The sequence below is a fragment of the Drosophila willistoni genome (assembly GCF_018902025.1).
Source record: "Drosophila willistoni isolate 14030-0811.24 chromosome XR unlocalized genomic scaffold, UCI_dwil_1.1 Seg143, whole genome shotgun sequence".
NCBI classification, from domain to species: Eukaryota; Metazoa; Arthropoda; class Insecta; order Diptera; family Drosophilidae; genus Drosophila; species Drosophila willistoni.
This window is the reverse complement of record NW_025814056.1, coordinates 6,304,537-6,320,656: the sequence shown is the minus strand read 5'-3', so window position 1 is coordinate 6,320,656 and position 16,120 is coordinate 6,304,537. Positions and strand designations below refer to the sequence as shown.

General features: G+C 35.9%; 1 protein-coding gene across 2 annotated transcripts; it reads left to right on the top strand.

Annotated features, from left to right (window-relative positions):
* Positions 1-2,129: 2,129 nt before the first annotated feature.
* LOC6645451 (organic solute transporter alpha-like protein) lies at positions 2,130-7,557 on the top strand. 2 transcript variants are annotated; one of them, XM_002068124.4, is made up of 4 exons: positions 2,130-2,287; positions 6,046-6,466; positions 6,544-7,278; positions 7,356-7,557. In XM_002068124.4, the coding sequence occupies exons 2-4, from the start codon at positions 6,337-6,339 to the stop codon at positions 7,481-7,483; spliced, it is 993 nt and encodes a 330-aa protein (XP_002068160.1). In that variant the 5' UTR covers positions 2,130-2,287; positions 6,046-6,336; the 3' UTR covers positions 7,484-7,557. The 2 variants fall into 2 exon arrangements, with proteins under 2 accessions (XP_002068160.1, XP_046867848.1); XM_047011892.1 differs by lacking the exon at positions 2,130-2,287 and adding an exon at positions 5,554-5,677.
* Positions 7,558-16,120: the final 8,563 nt, after the last annotated feature.

The following is a 16,120-nucleotide window of genomic DNA, read 5'->3' as shown; positions in this document are numbered from 1 at the left end:
ATATAGTTAATTTCAAGTGATATGTCTGCTCATTGGACATGTTAATTGCCATTGAGTGAATAGTGTGGAGTAAATTGGAGTGGATTTCAAATTAAGTTAAGTTCATTAGACCATCCATCAGAGTGGCACTTGAGTTCCCTTAAAAACAAACACAGAAAACAATTCAATTCTCTTTCTCTCTCTCTTTCTCTAGAGAATTTACAATTCTATTGACACACGATGGTAATGAAAATTGAAACCAATAAAAAAATAACACTAAATTCCATTAAAGCACATTGAAGAGGGTTAATCGATAAGTCAAATGAAAAATGGCGACTGATTTCAATTTATGTTTAGATTTTCTCTCGCATTGTTTGCTGCTTTCAACTTGTTAGGGAAATCCTCAAATCAATGCAGAAAGTGTGGGAGAAATCTCACAGTAACATGCTAATTATTTTAATCAACCTAAAAGCAAATAAGCTAGTAGGTTAAAAATAAATGTATTAACTTGATGCTTTTAGTAGTTCAAGAAAAATTTTTAGACATTCGTTTGATAAGTCATAAAACTGTTGGAAATTGCATCTAGTTTATTAATTCTTGAATGACCCTAGTTTAATCAATTTGTGTCGCTACTTGTGTTCTGTTCGACGCGATTGTTTTTTGAACATTTGACCCAAACAATGTTTTGAATACAAACAAAGCAGATTTACAGTACGTGAGATAAAATGTTTTTACAAGTAAGTACATATATACATACATATATGAATAAAATGAAAATGAAACAAACAATATTCAGTTGCTTTTGAAATAATAGTATAAATTAGTTGGTCAAAAAGCCAAATAAATATGCAAAACAAAACAATTCTAACGCATGTAATCGCAATTCAATGTCTGCCATGAAAGTCATGTAAGAATTTTGTACTGGGTGACGTGGCGAATTCATTATGCAATATTCTCACAAACTTAATGAGCATATAAGTTTTAGACCAAAGGACTCTCTCTTTAAAACAAATTTGTTGCTAACTTTTGTCCCACCATTCACTTTGACCCTCTTCTATATGGTTTCTTGCCAACATTGCAATTTACATAATATTAAATAACTTTCATAATTGTTTTTTTTTTGGGTTAAACACATACACTCCCTCTCTGTCTCCCTCTCACACACACATACACACGCAGATGGCTGCCATTTTTGTACTAGTAGAAAGAAAGGCACACAAAATTAATATGGGCCATGGCAGCAGTTTCCTTTTTACTAATTATCATAACAGTTTAGACCAAGTTAGTTGGTCGGGAAAACCATAAAATTACACTTACTTGAGTGAATTTTTTTCAATTTTGCTTGATTGATTTACTTCTCTCTAATCACACTAACAGGCGAAAAGCACTTATTTGCTAATTAATTAAACTTGTAAGTTTGTCACTTAGCAAGTGATTGATAAGATAGCAGAGAAAATTAATAAGAAAACTTTAATTAATTGCCTCTTATCCGCACAATGCTTAGAAGTTGTTCATCAACATTGAAAACTCAATAAGTACTCATTTTTTTTTCCATAAATTCCCTTAAGATAGTTGAAAAGAAAAATTTGCAATTTAATTAGCATTCTTTTATAATCAGCTCGTCATCGTTTCATGGCACTTTGTTTGGAAAATGCACTGCAAGAAAATAGACAAACTGTCATTATGCAATTTGATTTGAAAATCTTTGAAAACGTCTTTAACAAGAATTGAAGTTTGATGCCTTAGGATTCCAGGTCGATGGTATTTCTTGTTAATAAATTTGAAGATTTGGTAAGAAGACTTCAAATAGTATTGAATTTTCTCTGGAACTCGGTTACATCTGTGTTTGTGTTTGCACTTTCGATCGCCGAATATATCAAAAAATTGAGTACACAAGTTTCCCAACTTCCGTCTTGGTGATCGCTCACTCAATAATAGTCGAGCTGAGCGATTGTGAGACCTGGGACTGAGACCTGAGACTGGAAATACTGTGTGTGACTACGCTGAAATCGCCGACTGACGATTAGCACATCGTGCAACGTCAGCGTGTGTATGTGTGTGTGTGTGTGTTGATGTTGGTGTGGTTTTGTTGCTGTTTTGCAGTTGTTTCTGCTGCTGTTTTGGCCACACAGTCTATAGCGAGACGTTGAATGAGTTGGTTGCTTTGCTTCGTGATCGTAATTTTAGTTTTTGAATTAAACGCGCCCGTTCGAACGTCAAACACACAAAAAAAAAATTAGATATAGAGACAACATTATTAAAGAAACGTGCGAAATTATGCAAAATTACAGATATTTGTGTACAAAAGGTTCGATACTATAGTATAAAGGTTTTGTTTTGTTTTTTTTTTTTCTGTGTTCACATGTTCTCGTGATCAATTTGTTGGACTCACACGTAACAACAAACTAGTTGTCAAAACAAATAAATGAAATGTTTGACCCTTTCACACTTTTCAATCAAACTCAATGAAACGTTTTAGTGTAATTTCTTTGGCTATGTGAAACTTTTTAATCAATATAATATAATCTTAATTGACAACGTGAAATGCATATGACTTTAATTGGAGAAACGTGATCAAATGAATATATCAATCAGAATGCGGATGGACGTTTCTGTTTAAAAAATGCATTTTTGTTCGTTTTAGTTTTTGTTTTAGATAAATTTCACTTACTCGCTTGAAGTAATCGTAGTTCATCTTGAACTTGAACTGTTTGCGAATCACAAGGTCAGCTAAGACGAGGCAAACGAATAAAACCGTGTGGTAGTGCGACAATTACACAACATTTCAACATGAGAATATGCTTTTCGCGAATCTATTAATAACAATATCATTGAACAATTCAATCGGTTAATAAATAATGTGAAATAAGCAAAAACATTTCTTCTCAAAAAAAATGTAATTACCAAAGAGTACAAAGCAAATGAATTTGAATTTGAATTTCATTTGCAAAAACCCACAAGGCGAAACTCTTCACATTTCTGCCTTGACCACAAAGCATTTTAGCAGTTTCGGTAATTCTAACATAAAATAAAATAAAATAGCATGTTTTCACTAAATAGTTGCATTCTGAATTCGTTTGGTCTTTTTTTTTGTTTTTGGTTTTTTGCTGGCATTGCGTAAGGTCGCGTCTTGGCCAACGTTTTTTCCCCCCATCTGCTTGTTGGCGCATATTTCTCTTGTCTCTTTAAACATTTGTTAACCGCAAAAAAGCGTAGACAAGTGTGATGACTGTGAAGTGAAGAGAGAAAGAAAAGAAACACCAAAAAAACTGTCTGCCACATTTATGTGATAAAGTCACAGTCACAAAAGATGTCAAGAGTGGATACACACTTAGATAGACGTACCTAAATAAGTCTATGCATAAATATTTAGTTAATACCATACTTTTTTGTTTAAACAAAAGGAAAGGTGACAAATTTGCTAAGTTTTATTTCACCGACAATTGGCCCACTAATATTTATGTTTAATTTTATAATACAAAATATTATAAAACAAAATTATTAAGTTTTATAATTGATCAATTTCATGGCTAAACGCCTTAACAATTGCTTTGCCTTAATTTTAAAAATGAAATTTTGTTAAGTGTATTTCCCGTACGTCATCATATAGACATTTAAATGGGTTTATTTTTTAATGTTTTAGCTTTTGGCACGTTTTCTTAATCTCTCTCTCACCTCTCTCGGTACTCATTTCGATCGTTTTATTTAATTATTGTACCTTATTCATATGCCCCATTTTCTTTTTAGATGGCAGACCAGAACAAGCTATGGCAAAGTTCATTTTTTGAGACTCTATCTTTACAGATCTTTTTTTGAATATTGTATGTTTGGATTAGTATGAAATCTTCTAAATTATTTTACACTTAATCATGTCAATATTGATCAAGTTTGGCTGCAATCCAAAGGGCCACTAGTGCTCAGAATTTTTGAGGCTTGTTCATTGCGTGTTCAGTCCATTTGCAAGCTGGCCATAAATATATGCGAAAAAAAAAAGATTTCATTTTATGACGGCATTTAGTTATTTTTTCATGCTTCGTTTTACGCATTTAAAAAATGTGCTAAACACAAAAAACGAAACTTTGCGAATTCTGTGCTAATTATTTGTTAAAAAGTTGTATGGAAATTTTGTTAATTTGGCTTTTGGTTAAAGAAATCTTTACACTGTCTGATGAAATAAAAGAGATGACTGGTCGATCGATTGATTGGCATCGTTTCCATTTGGCAGATAAGACCAACTGTGGCAGTGCGTACTTAATGAAAAGGTCGTTCATTGACATGATTTCAACAGTTTTGTTGAAGGTCGTCAAGATGTGACTGTATCTGGGAAGAGAGTATATGGGTACTTAATTTTTTTTTATAGCGTACTTTGAGCAATTTTTTTTTTTTTTTAGTTTTATAATCACTTGCGCCTTAATTTTTTGTTTTGCCTGTTGGGTTTTTGTTGTTGTAATTAACTGAAAAACCGGTTTTGGGGAAATGGACAATCACAACAAAAGACGAGAGCTTACATAACCCAATATATGTGTGCAATGAGGCACACAACGAAATAAGTATGTTTGGAATACCCTCTAAACCTGGCCTAAAATGGTATACTAGAAGTGTGAACCTTCTTAACCATCTTCTATTAAAGCCAAAATAGCCCATGGACCATTTCTGTTAGATCTTGCAGAAAAAAAATTAAGAAGATGTCAAAATTCTGAACTCAAGTGAATAAATCAAGCAATCTGAATAAAAGGTACAGAAAAGAAATAAATTATTTCATTTTTATATTAGAAATATATAGTTGGTGAGTGGAAAATTGTAATGGAGAAAAATTGTTTAGGGTAACTTGTAGTCGACTCCCCGATTCGCTTGATACTTTTCTTTCTTTTGGTATGGCCGGTTGGTCGTTGGGAAACGAGTTTTTTGTTTTGCCGCTGGATGAGTCTTTGTGGTCTTTCTCTTCCGAGTTGTTGTTGGCGGCGCTCTCTTCGATTGCCCTAGGTCGAAGTCACGTGTTTTGGAGTCCGGCTTTTTGGGGTGAATCTTGTTAAGCAGCTTCGGTTCCAGTTCCAGTTTCAGTTAATGGCAATGATTTGCATATTTCTTTTGGCCAAAATATATATGGCCTAGGTATCTAGTTGAATATTATGCGTTAGGTTAAGAAATAAGTAACCTCAATGGGGCAAGACCTTTAAAACGCTTATTTTGCCTTAACTGCAATAAGTAAGGCCAAAGCTGGTGGTAAATTACAATTAATTAAAGGCATAACTAACTAAGAAAAAAGGTCTTGCAATCGTTTACTTAATATTTATGTCATTTAGGTTGATCGGCGGCAGAGTGAGAGTATATTCGTAGTCATTTGATTATTTTGTGTAAGAGGATTTGTTTGTCCACTTCTTTCAAGCTGCTTGTCACAATGAATTATTCATACTCTTTTAGATCGTCTAATCGATGTCTGTGTCTGTGTCTGTTTGGTACCACCGATTCAAATCTCATTTCGATTCAAATCGAATGAATACTTGTTAGAAATAAATAAAACGAGGAGACCAAAAGGGCAAAGAGAGTGCGAGAGAGAAACCAAATCACGTGATTAATTCATACAAATACAAACGAAATCATATGTCAGCTCCTCAGTTGGTTATAGGAAGCCGCAAGGTTCAGTTCACACTCATTCGAATTTACTAAAAGGATATATCACAGGACTAACTAATGGATGGTAGGTTATGAAATTAAAACTCCTCTAATAAGATTTATATGTATAATCATTTTAGGCTGCTAATGAGAATTCTCTAGAATTCCATTCAATTCGCAGGTCATTGTGCTCTAGGGTATAATGTGTTCGTCTAGACTCTTAGTTAGCATCTCTTAGCTTGGCTTAAATGAATTATTCATTTAAAACAAAGCAGACACAGACACCAGATTAGAACTTGTCACGTGCATTTGTTTTGTCCACCAGTTGTTTAATATATATATCATGGATATCATCCTGTCGACACTTTTATAAAGCTCTATGTTCTTAGTCTCCTTTTCTCTGTTTATCTCAATTTATCTTTATTATTCTTTTTTGTCGTCTCTTGCATCTAGCACTCCCAACAAAAAATATCTAACGTATAATGCAAACTTTAAGATACATTTATAAATGCTAATAAATAGTTAAGCAAACTCTGTTGCTTGAACAATGATAAAGATGTGAAGCCAGAAAAATGAAATAAAATCAAACAGAGTTAAATTTAACATTACACAAGGAAGCCGCCATCGCCGGACCAACTTGCCCCCAATTTGAATTTATCATCGAATACAAACAATTAATATACTTAAAAGCAAACAAAACCACACATACACATCCACACCCACACATATACATACACATAAACGATGAATGCCAGTGAGGATTGGAATCAGCTTGAGCTGACACCGGAAGATAATTCAAATCTAAATCTTAAGGATGGCATAAATGAAACACTCAGTATTCGAACACACCCAACTCTGGCGGAGTATTATTCAAGTGAGTTTTTAATGTGAATTTCCAAAATTGTGAATTTCATGTATTTTTGTTTTGTTCATTTCCCTTTTGTCTTGCAGATATGAATGCGTTTCTCACATTGGCCATCTTTGTGGGAACACTTTTGACCATCCTGAACATTTCCATATACTCGACAACAGTATCGCGAATGCGTCGTCATCTGAATAAACCATTGCGTACACCATCCATTGGAATGGTCAGCCTCTACCCAATCATATCGTTGGCTGCATTGGTTACCATCTTAATACCATATTCATGGTTCATGTGCCACACAGTGATGCATGTTATGTTTATGGTCGGTGGTCCCATATTTCGAATACTACTCTTTCGCTATGTGGGCTCAGAGCAAAACTATGCCAAAGAGAATGCGGGCGAGGCTGTGCAGATAAATACGCCGCCGTGTTGCTGCTGTTGCCTTTGTTTACCCATGATAGTGCCGACCAAAGCGAAGCTGTGCATCTCCAGATACATGGTGTGGCAAATGCCCTTCTGGCAGGGTTCCATTATGCTTGTGATGAATATACTCTACTATCGCGATCGACAGTTGTACCACCAGGTGATGCTGTTCTTTATACCCTTCATTGTGGCGTCCATTGTGATGGGTGTCTGGTCACTGCAAGTCACCGTGCGTATGATCACCAAATTGCGCGGCGATTATCAGTTGAGAAAGAAAATGTTCTGCCTGCAATTGGTTGTGATGCTCTGTAAGTTGCAGTATTTGATTTTGTATGACCAACTCGATAGCATCCAAATGGGCGGAGAGTATCCCATTAATCACACAGTGTATAAGCAAAGTGAGTGCCATCAATCACATTGTTCTCCCGTCTTGTGCTGCCATTTAGATATTAATTTTGATTGTCTTTTCTAATAGCTGTCATCAATATACTAATACTTGTGGAAATGGTATTGGTTTCCATGATGGCACAGAGCGCTTATCGTGTGCCGATTCAAGTTCAAATCGATGAAATACAAAAGGATCATCAAGTCACACGCATATGATATTGAAATTTGTTTTTCTATACATGTTATTAGCAGAAAAATTGTGATAATTGCACTAATAAAACTAAAAATTCAGAAAATTACTTAGTAAATTAAATAGAAAGAAATTTTTTAAATTCCTTATATAATACCCATTCTTCTGGTCAGAGATTAGACTGTGAGTTTTCTTGTTGGCACTTGACACAGTCCACCACAAATCATAAGCAGAAAATGTGGTCACTTTTATTTTGGTTTTCTAAGAGAGAGAGGAAGAGAGGGAGAGGAGAAAGAGAATGGGGGGGAGGTAGAGTGGGAGAATATCCACTTCCCTTAAGGCATGCGTGTCGCGTTTAGCTCATAATTCTTCGGTTGGGCCCCCCCGGCTTGATGGCTTGATGGTTGGACCCTGGGGGCAGGAATTGGGGATGGCATTTTACATTTTTCAAACAAAATGTTTCCAAGGCTTAGGCCAAAAGTGCCATAAAAATACAATAAATTTCTATACGACTAAAGTACATACACATATATATTTCTGTTTAGAGATAGCCTTTTGCCTTTTTTGTTTTGGATAACTCAATTTCTGTCGCCATCCGGCCATAGGCCACACCAAAGAGCTCAAGCTTGAAAACAGGAAAACGACCACGGCCACGACCACGACCAAGAGATGGCAATGAAGAGGCGGTGGTGGAAGCGGAGACGGCCAAAAACGATGGAGACGTAGATGAAGAAGCTTACCAGAAGCGGACCAGCAAACAACAGTGCGTTGAAATTTATGATTTATTTGAAAAGAAAGTACATTGTGCTGTGCCAAAATAAATCACACTAAAGAAATGTCGAGCAGCAAGGAGGACAAGAAAAATAAGTGAGCAAGGATGGCTCCGCCAATAGGGTGCATACATACATATATATATGTAAGTAATACATATATACATATAAGGCAAAGCAGCAAAAATCAAATATGTATATAATAAGCAACAATGGTTTATAATTTATAGCAAAGTCCAAATACCCTTATCGCTTTGAAAATCCATTTAAAAATTAAAAAGTGTTTTAAAATAATAAAGAGGATACTATTTTTTTTTTTTTTGTTTACTTATGACGATTTTTACTGCATGTAAATCAGTTTGATTATTACTGTACGATGATATTTGACTATATTTCATATTTTATGTTTGACTATAGCTATTTCAGAAATTTTTACTGTTTCAAGATATTCTCAATGTACTTATTAAATCACTTATATTAAATATCAATCGAAATCAATAAGCAGTTATGCTTATCGTTTGAGTAAGTTCTAACTTAAGGCACAGATGAAATCCATCAAGAAATTTGAATAGCCTATCAAAAATTAAACTTTAGGTATATAAAATATTACAGGTATATTTTTATTAATGAAAAATGCACTTGATTAGTTTCAAGGGGTCAAGGAAGAAGTTCTTACATATCTACATATGATGATTTTTATGTTCTTTGTAAATCATTTATTTTCAACTTAATGAAAAATTCACTTAATTCTCAGTGTATTAAAGGCCAGCGTGGACCACGAACAAAGAAGGTGGGTGGAAAGAAGTCGAAACTCGAACCTAAACCCCCAGACAGCGAGCTGTTATCTTATCGTTCTTTTATGATGTACACAAACGCCGCAAAACGAAGCTATGAGAAGCCTGTGGCAGCCACCACAACCATCCTTTGTCCCCTCCTATTTGCTGGTCCCCTCCTACATCATGGCTCTCTCTCTACTCATATTCTTCCCCACACGTACTGTCTAGGCCATCCTCTGGCAGAGCTGTCGCTTTTTATGAAGACGCTTGTTTACTTGGTCTGCCGAAGGAGTAGTAGTCCAATGTGGCTCGACTCTTATCCTGGGCAAAGGCAAGTAAATCAGATTAAGTACCCGCTGCTCATTTTGATGAGTTGTGAGTGCCAAGACACGCTGCTTTTTTTTTTGGAGATCATGGAGTGAGAAAGAGAGAGAGAGAGAGAGAAAAGTAGAGAAATCCTGTGCGCCTTTTTGATTTCGAAATTGGATTTCTGCCAGGGATATATATGTATGTGGCACATATTGTGCAATATATGTACATATGACCACACAAAAGACAAAATTCAATTGAAATCAAACAAAAAAATTTGTTATAGTTTCGTACAAAGTATTGAACAAGTTAGGAATCTTAAGCAATGCCAATTGAAATTTAATTTTGTTCAATGCAATGATTTTTCTAAATTATTCGCCTAAAGTAGGTCTTTAAATAATGTTGGTTTTCTGTATTATTGTTGTTGTTGTCTTTTTTTTTTTTTTGTTTTTGATTTAATCGAACTTTGCCATTTTGTTGTTTCTTTTTTGTTGTTGTTATCATCATCAATTTCATGTGGCATATTTTTAAGCTGGCATAAAAAATGTATAAAGCTTTTAAGAGAGTAAAAATTTAAAGCACAATTTTTATACGCACATTTCTCGTTTTCTCAGTCATGCCAGGCACATTTGGCTCTGGCTTACCCACACCCTTATGCCGGGTGGTTTGAGGGGTGTGCCATTGTCTACGCTTCTTAGCCATGTCCAAACACGTTAGTAACAAGACAGGGCCAAGACAGAACTGTCACTGTCCATTAAACTGCCATTTCACAGGCTTTAAGTTTGCAATTGTTAACTTAAAGTTGAGCCCAAAAGGAGGCCAAGTCAGCAGGACACTTAGACAAATGAAATAATGCGCATACGCAATGTTGTGCGACTGCTTAATTTTGTTAATCGAAATTATAACACAATATTTGTCATTCACAGACAATTTAACAAAGATTCCTCTACCATTCCAACCCACTCCATCTCGCTCCCCCTCTCTTTCTCTATGTCTCTCTCACTCTCTCTCTCTCTCTCTCTCTCTCTCTGGAGTCTTTTCTTAGCCGTGCCTTTTTATGATTATTGACTTGACTTGTCTTGCCTTGGCTTGGATTTGCTTTTCTTTTGTTTTGCTTGGCCGCATTATTTATGTCTGGCTTTTTGTTTAAGACCTCTTCTTCTTTGGTTTTATTCACCATCCGCTCTCTCTGCCCCCACCATAGCCTCTCCCACTCGGTGCTAAGTAAATAAGTTTTATGACATTTTTTTTGCGCCTCGTAAAAATGGCAAACGTCTTCGCCTTGATACTTGATTGATTTCAGGAAGTGTCAACTGACTGTCTTTGAGTTATACGATGAGAAGCAGACAAAAAAGCAGAAAAAAAGGAAAGACAAAGTAACTACAAGTCTTCCATGTACAATATATGTATTGGTTTTCCGTGGCTTTGTTATATTTTAGTTCATTTGAACTTGTGACTAAATCAATCAATATGAAAAGTTGTTGAAATCGATCGAATGTTCCGATCGTTTCTAAAGTTCATAAAAAACATAACCGAATTTCCATTTCAATTTTAATTCAATTTGTTCTCTGTTTGACTTATGTAAATATAGAATATCTTTACCAATTGATAAAATTTAAAGGATTCAAAAACAAAACAAAAACCAGAGGGCCGGGGCTATCTTTGACCGCGTCAAAGTTTGTATACCCTTGCAAGTTTTTTGAGTAAAAGGTCTAATATTTGCGAAAGAACGGCTTAGGAAATAACGAAGTTATTGATCAAAGTCACTGTTCACCACCGATTGTTCCTATGGGAGCTATATGATATAGTCGCCCGATCTTAATCAAATTTGGCACAGTCATTAATAGTTATGCTAAACTGAGAAATATAAATTTTTATGACAATTGCTTCAAAAGTAACGAAGTAATTGACAAAAGTCACTGATTTCGAAAGATCGTTCCTATGGGAGCTATATGATATAGTCACCCGATCTTGATCAAATTTTGCATAGACGTTTATATGTGTAATTAACTCACCAATATTAAATTTCACGACAATAGCTCAAAAAATAACGAAGTTATTAAGAAAAGTCACTGTTCGTGACTTTGGCGTTTGTATGGGAGCTATATGATATAGTGATCCGATCCGGCTGAATCCGAGATATACAACGCCTGCAGTATATACAAGCCCACATGCAAAATTTCAGCTCTGTAGCTCTAACGGTCTAGGAGGAGTTTGCGTTGATCCAGACGGACGGACGGACGGACGGACGGACGGACGGACATGGCTATTTGAACTCGTCTCGTCGTGCTGATCAAGAATATATATACTTTATATGGTCGGAGATGCTTCCTTCTATGCGTTGCACACTTCTGACCAAAATTAATAATTAACCAGAGGGCCGGGGCTAACTTCGACCGCGTCAAAGTTTGTATACCCTTGCAACTTTTTTGGTAACTTTTTCCTTACTTATAGCCATCAAAGTGGAAAAACGTTTTATCTGAAAAGTCTAATGTTTGCGAAAGAACGGCCAACAATCTATGCATAGGAAATAACGAAGATATTGATCAAAGTCACTGTTTTCCACCGATCGTTCCTATGGGAGCTATATGATATAGTCACCCGACCTTGATCAAATTTGGCATAGTCGTTTATATGTATAATAAACTCACCAATATTAAATTTCACGACAATAGCTCAAAAAATAACGAAGATATTGAGAAAAGTCACTGTTCGTGACTTTGCGGTTTGTATGGGAGCTATATGATATAGTGATCCGATCCGGCTGAATCCGAGATATACAACGCCTGCAGTATATACAAGCCTACTTGCAAAATTTCAGCTCTGTAGCTCTAACGGTCTAGGAGGAGTTTGTGTTGATCCAGACGGACGAACAAACGGATGGACGGACAGACGGATGGACGGACGGACATGGCTATATGAACTCGTCTCGTCATGCTGATCAAGAATATATATACTTTATATGGTCGGAGATGCTTCCTTCTATGCGTTGCACACTTCTGACCAAAATTAATATACCCTTTTTGCAAGGGTATAATAATAATTTGCAAGGGTATAAAAAAAGAAATACATAATAGGCCGTAGAAAGAAAATCGATTTACTTTGAATAAGTTTCCTGACAAAGTTTTTGGTCGGTTGTGAAATCTTTGTTTTTATTCTCTTACTTATGAATTTTTGGGCAAACACGCTTTGTATAATTTAATTAAAAACTTTTTCAACTCCAAACGTTGACTTTCCCGGCCACACATACACTCACACACACACACATTTGAAACATTTGAAATTCCTGATCCGCATTCGCGATGGCGCCTTAAATTAATTAATGGAAAAAGTAAAACCGGCATAAGAAAATATTTGCACATGTTCAGGCATAATTAAAAGGATTAAAACCAAAACGAAACAAAAACCAAAAAACAAAAAGAAGAAAAGTCACGGCTATGGCCCCAAAATACTTTTTATTTGAATACACTCACTTAAAGTAGTTAAACATGTTATCGAAGACACTTGGCAAGGTAATGAATAAGTAATAGCCATGTGGAGACCTCTTTTATATCGACTGCTTAACTGATTATTCAATGCAAAGAGCCTAATACAACATGTCCTTGTGTCATGTCAATGTGTTTCAAAATTTAGATCATAGAGTATAAGTTGTTCAGCTTTCATTGTGAGGAGAGGAGGGAAGAGCGGTGGCTTGAAGAGTCAGCACAAGCGACCAAATGGACCAACAACGATTCAGATTTGAAAGAGCCAGGGATCCAAGGGTGTTTGGCCCTATGCTGAGCACTCAGTTTAACAATGGCAAACAAGTAAAACGCTACCCAAATCCGCTTAAAGAGCATTTGTATGTAATGGCAACAAGAGCAAAACCAAAAAAAAAAAAAAAAAATACAGCAGAGGAATTCCTGCTTCTGGTCGTCGCCATGGTCCTGGTGCTGATGCTGGTGCTGGTGCCAATGTTGCTGCATTGCTTTAGTGTTGTTTTTCTTACACCTTGCTGTGCCTCCATTTGGGGGATTTTGCATAAGTGACAAGGCAAAGCAGCATCACCATGTGTGAGTGCCTTGTCTAAAGCCCGGGCTAATGCAGCATACAGACAGGGATAAGCGCCTGAACATTGCTGTGGGCGGAGGGGACAGAGTCAGCAGTTGGAGACAGGAGAGACAGGACATAAGGCGACCGTAACACGAAACGTCTGTCAAATGCTTTCCCGACAAGAAGTAGGTCGAAGTCCGCTGCATTAAAGTTGCCGCATCAGCTGAACCTAATTCAATTCAATTGGGGGCTCTCTCCTCAGCTCAGCTGGTCTGAACTGGTCTGGTCTTACATATATGCGTTATGCCTATAAGTGGACTGACTGTCAACAAATTTTAAATTAAAACAAATATTAACTTCGACTAAAGACTCTGACTGTATGAAATTTTGACTCAATTAAATAATCGATGCCTCGATGCAAAGAAATAAGCGAGATGCTAAAGCCTTGTTTGGATATTAAGTCCTGCTTTTAAACAAAAGACCTAATGAACCAACAAAATTTCTTATTGTGATTAAAATAAGAATATGCAGAAATATTCAATTCTCTGATGGCTATAAATAGTTTTCGCAATAAGAATTAGAGTTAATCCTAATCCTAATCTTCTTACAATTTATTTATACGTACATATACATACATTTTGCTCATCGTATATCTTTTGGCCATATCCATATGTTGTGCTGCATGGGTTATTGGCCCCACGTTTTCGCTGTGGGATGGCCCAGCTTGGCTTGGCCTTGCTCTGCCTTGCCTGCCGTGCTTGCAGACTTGGTCCGCCTCATCGTTCGGTATTGTAATAAATTGCTTTTGTGAAATTAAATTGATTAGCTTTGATCAGCTGCGCAGCAAGCAAACGGGCAAGCTAAGCCGGGCGAGAGTGCGGTTGAGGTTGAAGCAACACCTCGTCAATGACTATGACCATGGCCGTGGCCAAGTTACTTGGCTCTGTTGCTGTTGGTTTCGGTTCTGGCCAATTGCCTGCCTTCTATTTATTTATTCCCTGTATGTGTGGCTCAGTCCGTTGACTGATTGTTTATTAGTCTGTCTGCCTGATTTGTTACACCGCTGTGGTCAGGCAATTTCATTGCTTTGGGTGTGGCCCATTTTGTTAATAGTATAAGTAATCGTCCATCCAGTGGAGTGGTAGCATGCGGCTTCATCCATTGAATTAAATCGCATTGAATGAAGTATCCGCTAAGTGTCAATGTATTTGATTTCAAAAATGTCGCCCAAAGCATAAATTTTGTGGCGAATTTTCAAATTGGCAACCTTGCACTATGGTGGTGAATTCTACTTTTCGAGGCATAAACTACAATTCAATTGCTAGAGTATTGAAATAATGTCGCTGACACATTATTAGAATATTATTAGAACGAAATTTGTTTTTTTTTTTGTGCACTTGGACCATTTCTTCACCTAAGACTAACAAAAAGTTCTTTGCATGCATACTATTAGGCATTATTATTAATTGTGTTGAAGATTAAACATCATGGTCAGCTGGCTTTACCAAATCAGATTGACCACAAAATATACAAAACGAAACATAAACAAAATAAGTCATAAAAAATTCATATGGCAAGTATTGCTTAAAACCAAACAAACATGCATCCGCACTCTGTGGAGAAGCTTAAGACCAAAACGGCTCAGTATCAAGTCGCCAACGCTGAGCATGAAATATAAACAATTTTAAAACAATAAGCAGTTTTAAGAACAATTGTCGCCTCAAGTCTCGAGCCTAGAGTCTAAGAATTCATTTATACACACAACACTTTGTTAAATAAAATCAGTTCATATTTTAAATTCAACGAATGAAGATTGCGTTATTTTCCTTCTCCCTGGAATCCCTACTCAAATTGTTTGAGCAAATTTATAAAAAAAAATAAATCACTATCATGCGATGTATGAAATAGATAATAGATATTAAATGGTTTTTTTTAGCTCACTGACTATCTTTGATTTATCTATCTACATAGTTGCAAAACTCGAACTTATCTAAATATTATAAAATTAATGGAATAGGAGGATGAACAGGGATTAGTTATTACTACGATGACATATACAAAAATAAACTGATGCAATCTTTGTCAGCAGGTGTCAGCTCATTAGTTTTATAAAAATGCACATTTATTAGACATCAAACATAAACATAAAACTACATACTTTGATATTTATTTTTGTTCAAGCAAATTATGTACTTTTAAACTTTTGCTTTTTATACCCTTGCAAAAAGGGTATATTAATTTTGGTCAGAAGTGTGCAACGCATAGAAGGAAGCATTTCCGACCATATAAAGTATATATATTCTTGATCAGCATGACGAGACGAGTTCATATAGCCATGTCCGTCCGTCCATCCGTCTGTCCGTCCATCCGTTTGTTCGTCCGTCTGGATCAACACAAACTCCTCCTAGACCGTTAGAGCTACAGAGTTGAAATTTTGCATGTTGGATTCAGCCGGATCGGATCAGTATATCATATAGCTCCCATACAAACGGCAAAGTCACGAACACTGACTTTTCTCAATAACTTCGTTATTTTTTAAGCTATTGTCGAAATTTAAATTTAATATGGGTGATTTTATTACACATATAAACGACTATGCCAAATTTGATCAAGATCGGGTGACTATATCATATAGCTCCCATAGCAAACAGTGACTTTCTTCAATAACTTCGTTACTTTTGACGCGATTGCTTTCAAATTAAATATTTGTAAGTTTGGTATATCTGTTAATGACTCTGCCGAATAAAGATCGAGTAAATATATCATTTAGCTCCCA

Bases quoted from the DNA above. Each gene is read 5' to 3' on its own strand.
- LOC6645451 (XM_002068124.4), top strand. From the start codon at position 6,337: ATGAATGCCAGTGAGGATTGGAATCAGCTTGAGCTGACACCGGAAGAT. The intron at 6,467-6,543 runs GTGAGTTTTTAA...TTTGTCTTGCAG, and splicing joins TCTGGCGGAGTATTATTCAA to ATATGAATGCGTTTCTCACA. The intron at 7,279-7,355 runs GTGAGTGCCATC...CTTTTCTAATAG, and splicing joins TCACACAGTGTATAAGCAAA to CTGTCATCAATATACTAATA.